Source organism: Neofelis nebulosa, chromosome 2 (assembly GCF_028018385.1).
Source record: "Neofelis nebulosa isolate mNeoNeb1 chromosome 2, mNeoNeb1.pri, whole genome shotgun sequence".
NCBI classification, from domain to species: Eukaryota; Metazoa; Chordata; class Mammalia; order Carnivora; family Felidae; genus Neofelis; species Neofelis nebulosa.
Genome location: NC_080783.1, coordinates 122,351,507 through 122,365,971, shown reverse-complemented (window position 1 = coordinate 122,365,971; position 14,465 = coordinate 122,351,507). Strand labels below are relative to the sequence as shown.

At 50.3% G+C, this 14,465-nt stretch overlaps 2 protein-coding genes across 9 annotated transcripts in view; both read right to left on the bottom strand.

The window, feature by feature from the left end:
- Positions 1 to 6,573, bottom strand: part of CD58 (CD58 molecule) — a 41,195-nt gene extending 34,622 nt beyond the window's left edge. The window contains exon 1 of one of the 2 annotated variants that reach the window (XM_058716086.1): positions 6,379 to 6,573. In XM_058716086.1, coding sequence (XP_058572069.1) covers positions 6,379 to 6,448 — 70 coding nt within the window. In that variant the 5' untranslated portion in view covers positions 6,449 to 6,573. The remainder of the gene's footprint in view (positions 1 to 6,378) is intronic. The other variant, XM_058716085.1, reaches the window with a different exon arrangement.
- A 3,595-nt stretch (positions 6,574 to 10,168) lies between these two features.
- The window catches only part of IGSF3 (immunoglobulin superfamily member 3), a 93,790-nt gene continuing 89,493 nt past the window's right edge, over positions 10,169 to 14,465 (bottom strand). For all 7 annotated transcript variants that reach the window (XM_058716080.1, XM_058716081.1, XM_058716082.1 and 4 more), the window contains one exon: positions 10,169 to 13,336. In XM_058716080.1, coding sequence (XP_058572063.1) covers positions 13,086 to 13,336 — 251 coding nt within the window. In that variant the 3' untranslated portion in view covers positions 10,169 to 13,085. The remainder of the gene's footprint in view (positions 13,337 to 14,465) is intronic.

The following is a 14,465-nucleotide window of genomic DNA, read 5'->3' as shown; positions in this document are numbered from 1 at the left end:
TCCTATACAAGGAAAGAAACTCAAGCTGGGGAGATGGCTGGCAAGATAAAGGAACCATAAAATGTCCACAGCAGCAGAATAAGGCGGGTTCTGCTAAAAGAAAAAAAAACAAAATAAAACAAAACAAAACAAAACAAACTCCACAAAAAACAACTAAGACAGCAGGTTCTTACTGAGCTTTGCTACCTGCCCAGCACTACCAAGGCCCTGTCCACGTGTTACCCTGATGATGCAACCCAGCACCCAAGCCCGCTGGCTCTACCTTCCAAACACATCCCCCTATCTCCCATTCGGTCCCCTTCTCTTGCAATCTTTTCTTATCAGCACTGTTCCTACAGCCTCCCCAACTGGTTTCCCGGCTTCTCCTTTGCCCCTCTCTAGATTGTTCTCCACGCAGCAGCCAGAGTAATTCATTGAAACACTCCACCATTGTAATTTCGCTCCTGTCCAAAATCCTCTAAAATCCTATTTTGCTGGGAGTAAAAAAAGTCACAGCCTTTAACGGGGCCCATAAAACCATCTCCAGGACTTTGCCCTGATTATGTTTACAAGTTCATTTCCTACTACTTTCTGGCAAAGTGGTCTCCTTGAAGTTCCTTAAATGCCTGAAGCTTATCTCAGGGGTTTTGCTGCCAGCCCCCCTGCCTGGAATACCACTCCCCCGAACAATTAAGGAGACCCTCCCCTGACTACACAGTATAAAACAGTAACCACTAGAAAGTAGAGTGGCTGAATGAAATATCACACATTCAGCCCATGGAGTACTATACAACTATAAAAAGACAATAAGAATGATCTCTGTGAACTGATATGGAAAGATTATCCAGACATATGGTTAAGAGACAAAAATAAGGAGTGGAAGAGTACATAAAGTACTATGGTTGCATATCTGTATCTATAAAAAGAAACAAGAGGGGCGCCTGGGTGGCTCAGTCGGTTAAGCGTCCGACTTCAGCTCAGGTCACGCTCTCGCGGTCCGTGAGTTCGAGCCCCACGTCGGGCTCTGGGCTGACGGCTCAGAGCCTGGAGCCTGTTTCTGATTCTGTGTCTCCCTCTCTCTCTGACCCTCCCCCGTTCATGTTCTGTCTCTCTCTGTCTCAAAAATAAATAAACTTTAAAAAAAAAAAAAAAAGAAAGAAAGGTAAAACAGAAACAAACAGTATCTGCTATAATAGCTGGAGAAGGTGGGAATAGGATTTCTCTGAGCTTATCTTTTTACATGGTTTGATTGGAACCATGTTAATATTTTACATATTTAAAAATTAAATCAATTCAATTTCTAAAATTGAATAGAAACAAAACAAATTGGGGCAGCTGGGTGACTCAGTCAGTGGAGTGTTTGGCTCTTGATTTTGGCTCAGGTCATGATCTGACTAGCCCACGTCGGGCTCTGCGCTGACAGTAGGGAGCCTGCTTGGGATTCTCTCTCCCTCTCTCTCTGCCCCTCCCTCGCTCATGCTCAATCACTCTCTCTTGAAATAAATAAACAATTTTTTTTTAAAGTTTAAAAAAATTAATTCAACTATATACTGAGTTGATAGCATAACCACACAGAAGGAAAAAATAACTTTAAAATACAGTTTTCTATACATATTCAGTGGGCTATATGGAAGACTAAACAGAACTATAAAGAAACCTTGAACTGTATTTAATAAAGTCTGTGCTTGGTAGTGGTACTGGTATAGCAATTAGGAAACTATTTTGTGTTTAATGTATATTAGGAAAATATACTGATTCTATAAGGAACAGAGTTCTCACTGTGGCAAAAGGAGGTACAAATAGGGAAAGGAGGAAACGATGAACCAAATGGTTACATTAGGCTTCGTGGTAAAAGGATAAACTCATAACTTCGTGAAAACTCTATTTCCCTAGTTCTGAGAACGGATAGAGCCTAGAAACCATGACTCCATTAGCCTTCAGCACACCTAGCACCCCAAAAATACTGATTTCTAAATTCCGTCTCCCACTCAGAGGAACAAGAGAATCTACTGATTACAAGCAGAGGCCGAAAAGGTACAAAATGAGTCCAGAACATCTTTCCGTGCCAGAAAGCAGGAGATGCTCAAAAACTGATAGAAACATGGCAAAGAACACTGAGGTACACAGAGGTTCCCATCTGCCAAATTCTGGGTCACTGGGCATCAAAATAGATAGTAACAAGAATGCCATCTTAAAAAATATCCAGGAGTCTATACTTGTACTAAAAAAATAAGATGAGAAAGCTCTTCATTACTGAAGAATGTCAATGGTGTATCAAGAAAATTAGGGAGAGACAATTGCCATCTACAAATATTTTAAGGGACCTGGGGAAGAATCACCACTGGATGCTGAAACATCGGGTGAGAGATTGTTGCAGGACAGTCACACAATCTCAAGGTGTCACTTGATAAATCATGTATTATTTATTTACAAAGGGCAACAGGTGCCTCTGTGAAGGAGAAATCTGGTTGGATCACCTTCACAAAACAACCAAAGGTCTCCAATAATGGGACAAATGGACTGCATCTGCTCCCTAATGAGATGCATGGAGGACACAACACACCTGTGAAACATTCCTGACTCTAATTCCAGAATCTAACACTCCAGAATCTAATCATGTGAAAACAGATGAGCCAAATCAAGGGACATTCTAGAAAACTGGCCCAGACCTTTCAAAAGTGGTGATGTCATAAAGTACACCCCCCCAAAAAAAGAGTTGGCAAGTTTCAGATGAAAAGGGATTAGGGGCACCCAGGTGGCTCAGTCAGTTAAGCTTCCAACTCTTGATTTCAGCTCAAGCCATGATGTCATGGTTCACGTGATCGAGCCCCATGTGGGGCTCTGCACTGACTGCTAGGAGCCTGCTAGGGATTCTCTCTCCCCCTCTCTCTGCCCCTCACCTCTCCCTCTCTCTCAAAATAAAAAAATAAACATTAAAAAATAAAAAATAGGGGCGCCTGGGTGGCGCAGTCGGTTAAGCGTCCGACTTCAGCCAGGTCACGATCTCGCGGTCCGTGAGTTCGAGCCCCGCGTCGGGCTCTGGGCTGATGGCTCGGAGCCTGGAGCCTGTTTCCGATTCTGTGTCTCCCTCTCTCTCTGCCCCTCCCCCGTTCATGCTCTGTCTCTCTCTGTCCCAAAAATAAATAAAAAATGTTGAAAAAAAAATAAAAAAATAAAAAAAAAATAAAGGGGATTAAACAGGCATGACTACCAAATGCAGAATGTGCTCCAGGATTGGCTTCTGGACTCTACCAGAAAACAGTATCATATCGATGGTGTATTTCCTGACTGTGATCATGGTTCCATGGCTTACTGGAGACATATTGTTCTTTGAAAACATATGTTCAGATATTAGGGGTAAGGTGTCATGAGATATGCAACTCTCCTCTTGCACTGCTGGTGGGAATGCAAACCGGCACAGCTGCTCTGGAAAACAGTTTGGAGGTTCCTCAAAAAATTAAAAATAGATCTACCCTATGACCCAGCAATAGCACTGCTAGGAATTTACCCAAGGGATACAGGAGTGCTGATTCATAGGGGCACATATACCCCAATGTTTATAGCAGTGCTTTCAACAATAGACAAATTATGGGAAGAGCCTAAGTGTCCATCAACTGACGAATGGATAAAGAAGATGTGGTTTATATATTCAATGGAATACTACTTGGCAATGAGGAAGAATGAAATCTGGCCATTTGCAGCAACGCGGATGGAACTGGAGGATATTGTGTAAGTGGGATAAGTCAGGCAGAGAAAGACAGATATTAAATGTTTTCACTCATATGTGGATCTTGAGAAACTTAACAGAAGACCATGGGGGAGGCGAAGGGGGAAAAAAGTTACAGAGAGGGAGGGAGGCAAACCATATGAGACTCTTAAATACTGAGAACAAACTATGGCTAGATGGGGGGGGTGGGGGGAGGAGGGAAAGTGGGTGATGGCCAGGGAGGAGGGCACTTGTTGGGATGAGCACTGGGTGCTGTACGGAAACCAATTTGACAATAAATTATATTTTTAAAAAAAGATCTGCAACTCTCAAAGGTTTAGACAAAAAAAATTAAGTGTACATGTAAATGAACAGAGAGAAGTAAACCAAAGGTGTCAAGATGTTAATAACTGGTGATTCCAGAAGAAAAGTGTATAAGGGTTCATTATGCTATTTTCTGCAACTATTCCACAGATTTGCAATGTTCCAAAGTTTTAAAGAACTAAAAAGAAATATTACCACACTCACTCTCCTTTTCTCTGCATTACTAATCTCTGATTCGTCAGTGTTTACTTTACCACCACTCAATGTCTACATATTTACTCATTTATTCCCCCATTATAACGTAAGCTTCACTAAGGCAGGGAAGTCTGTTCTTTGTTGCAACCCCACTCTCCTTGTACGGTGCCCAACACATAGCTGACACTCAGTAAGAATTTGTTCAGTGACTGACGTTCACAATCGTTCTATGAAGCACACACTATTATTATCCTTCCTCACCAGTGAGTGGTCTCTCTCTTCCAAGGTAAGTGGTCTCTGTCTTCCATGCCCAGCGAGGCATGGAAAAGTTAGGTAATGTACAGAAGTTACAACTCTGGTGAGGGGCAGGGTCAGGGTGGAAAGCCAAGCATCTGACTGGAGAGCTGCTGCTCTTTTATTAATTTAATGTTTATTATTTTTGAGAGAGAGAGAGAGACAGAGAGAGAGCAAGTGAAGAAGGGAGAGAGAGGGGGACAGAGGATCTGAAGCAGGCTCTGAGCTGACAGCAGAGAGCCCAATGTGGGCTCGAACTCACGAACTATAAAATCATGACCTGAGTTGCAGTCTGATGCTTGACCGACTGAGCCATCCAGGCGTCCCAGAGCTGATGCTCTTAATCACTGGTGGGCTGCTTCCCAATGAGTCAGATTCTGCCTGTTTGCGTGTCTCCTGGTTTCCACGGCCACCAGCATAGGAAAGCCTCAAAGCTCCTGGGGTCCTGTGATGGCACCTGCCCTGGCCTCCCTGCCTCCAATTCCTCCCAGCCTCCGATTCCTCCCAGCCACACCCCTTCCTCTGCAAGGAGGCCAGATTATCCCTCCTAAGCACAGGGTTCCGATTCTGCCAGGCCCAGAAAGAGTTCTCCTTTGCCTGCCAACTTGTCTTTGTCACCTCTTGGAATCCTTTGCCACATCAGCGCGTGTCCACACACCACATATCCCGGTTGGCTAGGTTCACATACCCTCCCTACCCTGAAGTCTTTGCTTCACAAGAGACACCTGACTTCACGACAGTCTTCTCTCCCTCTGCATGCCCACAGCACCTTATGCTCAGAGGCCTGTCTTACATTTACTTCTGTACCTTGCAATGCAGGCACTTTTGAGGTCTCTCAACCCCTCCCCGCAAGCTGTACTCCACAGATATGGGTACCCCACAGGCACTCAGTGGCTGGAAGATTGATGTGTAGTTTGGGCCAAGGGGCCTCCAACGGGAAACCCTCACGTTAAGGAAAAGTAGTTAAGGGTTTATAAACATGCTCCGGGGGTTTGGCCAGGACCGTGTGTGTTAGGAGTTTACTGAAAGTGGGGAGGTAACAGCGGAGCCAGACACTTATTTCATGGGGCTGTTAATCCGGCTGAAGAAGTGGAAAAGGGATGAAGGCAGTTCCCTTAAGGTTTCAAAGGGCAGGAAAGAGCACCGGCCGCCCTACTTAGGAATCCCGGAGTGAGGCCATCGCCCACTCAGACGCTCCCCTCGGCCAGTCCCCGTCCCAGGTCCCCCGCTGGCAGCAGTGCCAGTCAAACGCGCGGTGTCGGAGGAGAGAGGGCTGCGGGGGCAAGGGGCGGCGAGGGCGGGGGCGCCAGGCGGCCGAGCGAGCTCGCGCGCCCCCTCCCCGCGCGGCGGACTAGCCGACTCCTCGGGCAGGTGGAGCCCGCTGCCCAGCCCGGTCCTCAAAGGGCTCACAGGCGCGGAAGCAGTGAAAGGGTAAACCAAGCTGTCGGCGGCGAAGTAACCCGGGGAGGGGAAGCCGCCAGCAGTCCCTGGAACTTAGAAAAGGCACACCCTTCCGGAGAAACAGTGAGTCGTGAGATGACACGACTTGGGGCGGGGGGGGGGGGAGGGGGGGAGTTCCGAGGGGTCTTAGAGGAAACTACGCCGAAGAGGTGAGCGAGCTGGAGTCCGGTCCCTCTTCCCAACCAGGATTCCGGTGCCTAAGGTCAAAGTTACTTCCTGACTACCCACGGGAGACTCGCTGACGACGGGACAAGTCTCTCCGCGGGCAGCGTTTCCCCCGCCACCCACCCCCGGCTCCCCAACCCAAGTTGCAGCCTCCTCGGGCGCCGCCCGTCCACTCGGCGCCGGATCCCTGGGGTCCCCGGACATCTCCGGCACCGCCCAGTCCCCGCCGGGTCCCGGGGGAGGCCTTCACTCACCCAAATGGAGTACCAGACAGGCCACACCGAGAATCCCCGCGGCCAAGAGCCCGTTTCTCCCCGCGTGCATGGCTCGTCCGGCCAGCCTCTACGCCCGGACTGGGCCAGGGTGGGCTGCAAGTTCCAGGGCAGCTCCGCCCGGCGCCGCGCGCAGGCCCGGTCCCGCCCTCCCGTCGGTCCCGCGCCACACTCGCTGGCCCCGCCCCGCCTCCTCGCTGGCCCCGCCCCACCCTCGCTGGCCCCTCCCCGCCGCTTCGCTGGGCCCCGTCCCGCCTCGCCCCTCGCTGGCCCCGCCCCACCTAGCTGGCCTCGCCCTACCCCGCCCTCTCCCTTGGTAGCCCCGGTCCCGTCCCGTCCCGCCCCCTCTCTGGCCCCGTCCCGTCTCCTCGCTGGCCCCGTTCCGTCTCGCCCCTCGCTGGCCCCGCCCCGCCGCCTCGCTGGCCCCGCCCTACCCCGCCCTCTCCCTTGCTAGCCCCGGTCCCGCCCCATCCCGCCCCCTCGCTAGCCCTGCCCCACCCACATGCTTCGCTCCAGCTTCCAACTCTGGAGCTTCCTTCCTCCAGACGCCGTCCTGCCTCCCCCCGGTCCCCAAAGTCGTTCCGCCGCCTCCCCGTCTGCTCTGTGGAGCTGTCCCTTCACGGTGGCTTGCGTCTTTAAAACCAAGCTTGTGTTAGTTCCTCCACCTCCTGCAGCACTTTTGCTGGACGTTTGGGACGAGACGGAGGCATGTGTCCGCAAGTGGGGGTAGGGGGAGCTGCGCCCCGCTCGGCCGGCCTCTGCGGTGACCGGAGGACTGGGAGGCTCCCAGGCCCTTCATTCCTTCAGCGCTTTGCAACAGCAGAGCGCGGGGCTCGCCTTTCCTGCGGGTCACTGTCCGCGCACATTAAAAGGAAACATTTTGGACCCCTGCTAGGATGTGCGGGATTACCTGGTCCCGCCGATCTCGTTCGAGGTCGAGCCACCTTTTCCTAAAGGCTGCCCCCGACGCCCAGCACTCCTTTCCTCCGGAGCTGGGACTTCCAGCCTTGGGTTTCTCCCTTCTCAGTTTCCTCTGTGTTTTCCTCTCTACCTCCATCTCAACTGTGGACTTTCCCTTAGGCTGAGGAGTCCGGTGTGGTGGATCCCCTCACTGTGTGACCTCCCGCAAAACCTCCCGCCCAGGCTGCAGCAGGCATCTGGAACACTTCACCCTAGTGATTAGTCTTCTTGATTGGCTTGCCCTCTCTGCTGCCTGTCTGACCCCAGACCAAATTACTCTGCTCCCAGAACCAGCTCCTCACGATGGTCTCCCTGTCTGCACAGGAATTGCCTCTGTCCAGTGATGGGAGTCAGGGGAACTCTAAGTTCCACGGGACCTGGAAGCTCTCCCCATGAACAGGACTCCCTCCTGTCCTAGTAAACACTAACATGTCACTTGTGAAACTGAGTGGAAGTGTGCTTTCTTGCTGATGTCATCTCCAACATCAAATGAGGATCCCAAAACCATTCCAAACACTTGAACCGTAAGAATTCCTTAGTTCTTAAATCAGCCATAACATCTTAAAAGCTATCTCTATCGGTGAAGTTTCTGGGACCAATGTCACGTACCATGAAGCATGCTAGCTTAAGACACCCCCTACTATGTGTAGATACTGGGAACGTGAGGCAGGGGCAGCGAACAGCACAAAACGTGAGGAAATCAAGTTTCTGCTCTGCCCCTGGCTGGTAGGAACTCAGACCAACCGGGAAAGTTAGGATAGGGTCAAACTTTTAGACACTGGAGAGCCCCTGAGAGTTTTTGAACCAAGAAGTGATCCTAGCAAACACCTGCTGAGCGCTAAGCCAGGCCCTGTGTTAGTTAAATGCGTTACCTGAAATAATTTTATCTTCTTGCTGTCCCTAGTTTCACAGAGGAGGAAACAGGCTCAGAGAAGGTAAACCACTTGTCCAAGGACACACAGTAAGGGGCAGGACTGGGAGTCCAACTAACGTGAAATCCAAATTGCCACTCTCGCCCTTTGGCAGGAGAGCGGGTGCAACTTTGGGATAGGCAGCTGTGCCGTTGCTGGGACTGGCCAGCAGGAGCCGCCAACCCTCTCAAGAGCAGGGCAGAGGAAAGGACTGCCCAGTCACCTGGGGCTGGGAAGTATGCTTCAGGTCATGGTCTCCAGCCTTTGGGTGAGATAGGATTCTTTGGCTGGACGCTCCTCTGACCAAGACTGACAATCGGTGTCAGGTCTTTTATTAAGAGAAATGCTGTGCTTCTATCAAGCATTTTTAGAAGAGCCTATATGCATGGCCTAGCCGACTTCATGAATCAAAAGTGGCTCAGAAAGGTGGACCTGAATTACGCAACGAGCCAAAAAGGCTCAATTCATATACTGAGGACTCGCCATCAAAAGGAGAGTGGACATATTTTTCGTCCCGTGGCCAGTATTGAGAGGTCCAGTTTTATCAGCTTGTCAGTGTAGATAATCATGAACTAGGGGTAAGAAAGGGGGCCTCATTTCAGCCTGTTCATGTGGCATGGGGTGGCTGCTCTTCCAAGCATGTCCCTCTCTGGTACCCTGGCTCTAGTTCTTGCCAACCTTGTAACTACCACCCCCCTCCCCCCAAGGAAGCTTAGACATTTCAGAATGCACTGAGCACAACACTACCCCTAATCCCACATACATGGAAATTGTCTCTGCCTCTTGCTTCGGAAGTGTCCGTTCACTTCACTTACATAAACACTGGGCAGATTTGCACCAAAGGCGTAGAGGGGCAGTCGTCTTCCCTTTTTAAAATGTTCCCTGGCAGAAAGAGAGCATTTGGGGAAAAAATTAGGCAAAAGTAATATGTAAGGCTTAACATGGAGCCATTCTGGATACCCAAGGGATAAACAATCACATTTCAAGTCCTAGCCAGGCCAGCAGCTGCAAGAAGTTGATAAGGATGCTGCAGATAGGGCTGTGGAGCTGGGGAAAACACACATTAAAGCCTCTGAAAGGTTTGATTTTTAAAAAGAAGAAAAAGAAAAGGAAGCGCCTCCCTCTGCTTTTTACCATCCCTCTAGTTGCTTTTGCATATTCTGTGCCATTTAAAGAATTACAGATGGGTTCTGCCTAATGCTGTAAGGCTGGTGTGGCTTTAATCATTCTGTCATTCTCACTTTGCAGAAGGGCTGAACTCCCCCCCCCACCCCCCCCCCCGGCCCCACAAACATCCCAGCATTCCAGGTGTGCAGGACACAGAGGCTGGTGTGCTGGTGCTGCTCTGTCCTCCATCCTGGAAAATGGTTGCTGACAATTTCCCGGGTCAGGACAGCAGCACATCGTTTGGGAGAGATGGTGTGGTCTTGCTGCAGAGGCCCTCCGCCTCTGTTCCTGCTGTTCTTCCCTTCTCCGCCAGTTTCCTCCCACCCCATCCTGTCCCACCCCGCTAAAAAGGAAAGCTAGGCTCACAAGTTCCATTCTGAAACCGCCTCTGGGGACTCCGGGTGTGTTGTGTGTTGCACAGATCTAGAGGCCGCGTAGCCTTTTACGATAAGTTCTCAGCAGATGACAGTCAAGTGTCGAGAAAGCGTTGTTTTTTTTTTTTTTTTTTTTTTAAGTCATCGTTTGTACAAAGGCACGCTTTAGGCTGTGGGGCAGGATGTGGCGGTAAAGGCTGCAATTCTTGACCCTGGAGCCAAGCAGGCCAAAGTCAGGAGCAGAACTCCAGACCCCCAGGGGACAGTGTCACAGAGCAAGAGAGGCTGTTAAGGGGTGGGAGGGGTGGGGGTGGGGGAGGAGAAAGAAGGACCGTGTACTCCAGTAACTGTAAACAGCCATATTTTCAACATAATTTACTACAGGTCTCTGAAGTGTATATAAAACATTTTAGTGCAACATTTTACAAATAGTTTTCCTTTAAAAAAACAAACAAACAAAAACAAATCAACAGCTCTCTACATCATGCATGGGTAGTTTTCTTACCCCACCTGTTTTTTTCAACAATAAACGCAGAGAAACCATTGTTTGAAAAGAATATGAAAACCTGCTACAGAAACACCCTGATGAAAGAGGGTGCCGGTCGTATCCGTGTCCGGAATGGGCCTAGCACAGTGTAGTTTTTCATTAATGCAACATTGTAGCCATAGATAAGTACGTCCAGAGAACCAGTTGGCAATTTTTCCTCTCCTGGTCCAATGCTCCGAGCTCCGGCAAGGCCATGTGCAATGAGGTCTCCCAGCCACTGGAGGGCACCATTACCGCTCATCTGACACCACATTTCCATAGAAATGGCCAAACAAGGTCCTGGGGATCTTCACAGAAAGCTGAAAAGCTCACCCTTTGATGGTATCCCCCAGCCCAACAGAAAATACACACGGGGAAAAAAAAATTACTAAAATACTGGCTTCGGTTTCTTTTCTTCCTTTCAAATTTCCTGTAACCACTCCACATCTTTAATTGCGTGCATCACCTACTTTTCTATACCTGTGGGCAAGCTGGGCTCTTAGTAGTTACACAGCCAGTCCCAGCCCTCTGGCATCTTTCCCTTCACACCCTTCACACAGAGGAAAGCCGGGCGTCTTCCCTCAAGCACTCAGGCTACAAGGCAGGGGCTGATTTCCCACAGAAAGCCCACGCACCTGTAATGAAGAAATGGGGCAAAGGACTGCCTCCTTCCCTCACCCCTGAGCCTGACTGTACCCCCAAAGTGTTGCTGCAGCATACATAATACATGGATATGAGCGTGTTAGGGATTAAGGTGTGGTGCCTACACAGGGTCTCAGAGGACAGTACTGGTGTGCGGGGAGGAAGAGGAGACCGGTCTACTACATAAGCCAGTCCATCACCTTGCTTCCCCTGGGCTGCGGCATAGCAAGGCGTCTGCTGAAAACCCAGGCCACCACCTGCACACCCAAAGACCCCGATGCGGATGGGCACCCACACGGCCTCCCGTGGAGTCTGTTCCGTCTCAGGACAGACAACAATCCCTCTGCTCAGACTTCACTCCAGAATCCCCAGTGGCTTTTTCTAAGCAGGGTGTACCCGTGGGGTTCAAGATGCAAGTTCCCGGAGGAAAGGGGATGGCGCTCTTGGCCAGCAAAATATAGGAAAGTCAGGGCACGCTTCTCCCCTGGGGTGAGCAAAAGGGCACAGGAGTGGGGTGGGGGTGGGGGGGCGGGTGCTAAGCACCCTGCTCCATAGTGTGAACGAACAGGGCGACTGGGGCCTTGTTGGGCTCTAATGGGCATTCGAATAAAAAGCCACCGTAACCGTGAACAACCAAATCACCTAAGACCACAAACAAGATCTAAGAAGGGGAAGGGCAAAACCCTGCACCGGCATGAGGTGACTCTAAGCCGAGACTAGGTGGTCTGCAAGGGTTACAGAACAGGCTGTGTCTGGACCTCTCCTAGGCAGATACTCTTATGGCAGTGAGACACATGGAGAGAGAAATGGTGAATGAGAAAGACACCGTTACCTTGGAGGGAAATCTAGCTGGAAGGAAGAAGAAAAACCTAGTCTTCGTATCTCCAGGGTGGTGGTGATCTCTCCCCTGGTCTCCAAGTTCCAGGCTCTGGAAACCACCGCCCTCCCACCACCGACTCCTGGAGGAACTCAGCGGTCTGCCGGGCCCCGTGCCCTCCGGTGTAGGGTGCATACGGTGGCTGCTTGGGCCCTGTGTGTTCAGCTCAGCACGGCCCCCTTTTCAGGCTCACTGGCCACTGTCCTTTAAGAGTGTGGCAAAGCACCTTAAAATAGAAGCCCACCCATGCACAGTTACCAGTTCGAGGCCGCTCCTGCGAAACAGATCAAGCCGACAACTAGCCTTGTTTCCTTCCTTCACTAATCACTGGCTTTGATCAATCTGAAAGTCAGTGGCTGCTAAATGCAGCCTTCTGTCCAGGTTAGCCAGCAAAGCGTGTGCTGTTTGGGGCTTTTGACTTGTTCTCCAACAAAGTTGTGTTTTTTGTTTTTTTTTTTAAATATATAATTTTTTGGCAAGGTTGGAACGAAGCCTACTTTTGCTTCCCTGACAGTCCAGTCGGGCATCGTCTACTCTAATGGGGTTATGCAGGATTCCTCCCGTACGTACACAGTTCTTTGAAGCAAAATTCAATGCTTTCATCTTGACTACAAAGTGGTTCCAACAACTCCAGCTGAGGGAAAAGATAAGATACAAATTGGGCCCGCATGACACATAATTTTCAAGTCTCGTTAAGAAAGTAAAAAACGTTTGGGCATGTTTCTGATCCGTGAGTAGTATTTTCAAGTATGCAGAAACAAAGAGTCCTGGAAGAGATTCCTTTGCACCAAAAAGTCCGTCCTCCCTTTGGCCATCGGTGGTATGTTACGAGAAATTCGTCCGCAACGTTACGGAACCCAAGAAGGGTAAACCGGAGGGATTTAAAAAGAGTCCCTTACAAAGAATAAGAACCCCTGTAACATCTATCTGAGAATACGATATAAATCAGTGAGTAGATGTGGCATCTGGAGCTACTCACTACATTACCAAAAACAAAAACAAGAAGCCTAATTCTGCAGGATAAGGACATCTGCTCCAAAACAGCTAACCGACCACGACTGCCACCTAGAGGCGGTCTGTCTCTGTGCGGGATCCGGGACTTGGAACGTTGCTCAAGTCTGACTGTTGGCTGCCAAGAGTTGCAGCGCCGTCTGCCCGCCGTCCGATCACAGAGCAAGAGGCAGGAAGGGAGACTGTCAGCTCCTCCGCGGCTGAGGGCCGCTGCGGTCCCCTTAGTCTATGGCTCCTGGGTGGATACTGAGCACAGGGGGCTCCAGGCATGTGGGGGAGTAGTTGAGGTGTGGTTCTTTGATCCACAACAGGGGCACCCCATTCTTCCCGTCGGAGCTCTTGCTGGAGTTACGGCTCTTGAAGCGCACCAGCAGGATGGTGATGATGAGGATGCCGAAGATGGGGAAGGGGTAGAAGAAGACAAAGTAGAAGAGTGCGTCGTTGGAGCAGATGATGGACTGCAGGGTGGAACCTGAAACAGAGGCAGGACAGTGAGGGCGGGGAGCCTGGACCGCCCGCCTCTGTGCCTCAAGACCTGGCCCAGCCCACCCGCGACCCCCGCGCCCACCCTGTCCTTCCCTTGCCGCTGCCAGGGGTGGGGGGACCACCCTCCTGGCCGTGTCCTCACGGCGGCGCCTCCTTCCACTCACAGCTGGAAGTTCATTCAAAGCGGTGCCCCCATTTCCCACCGGGAGCCAGGACTGCGGCTTGGAAAGTCATATAAGAAAATGTAGTTTATTGACCGTGAACCCAGCTGCCCATACAAGAAGATGCTGACTGCACCGAGTCCGCACCTCCTGCCCGGTGGTGTTTCCCATGTCCCTTGGCGCCGAGCTATGCTCCAAGTGGGCTTCTCTGGGAAGTGACACATTCTCTCCCTGCCAGCTTCTCAGAGCAGTTTTACCAGAGACGATGGTTACTTGAGTAACCTTAGCAGTGGTTAACATTATCAACTGAAATGCCATTACGGACCATTTACAAGTGTCCAAAAGTGTGTCTGTGGCTACAGAATTCATTCTGGATATGGAAGAGGATGAAACCGGCCCCCCCACTTCCCAGACCCACAAGGCCTCAGCAGGGGCCCAGCCCCTGGTAACCTGCCCTTTGCCCTGGAAAATAAGGCTGCTGGCTGATCACCACGTTCTACGAAACGTAATAAATATGGGCATCCGCGGTGGGCAGACAGGTCTAAACACCTTCCCTTGTCCTTTTGGGTCATGCACTAGTTTGTCAGGGGTCTGAGTCTCATTTAGGCTTTTCTCTGCGTTCTTTTCTACTGCACAGCTGTTGTCATCAGTATTATGAAGAAAACTCAGCACATGCTTATTAGATTTCCACAGTACATGAAATCGCTGATAGTTCCCTGCTCCACCCACTTTTCACTTACAAAACCTCAATTTCATATGGTTCCATCTAATCAACAGGAGGTAGTCAAAGAAAAGAAAAAGCTGACAAAGCTCAAACATTCAAGTCAGAATTACCTAGTAAAATGCATTGGCTGAAACGGAAACGAAGTTACAGTTTCTAGCAGATTCTGTCTTTCTGCGTTCCAGGCTAATTCTACTGTAACAAACACCGCCTTCAGTCTGCCATGTCCCACG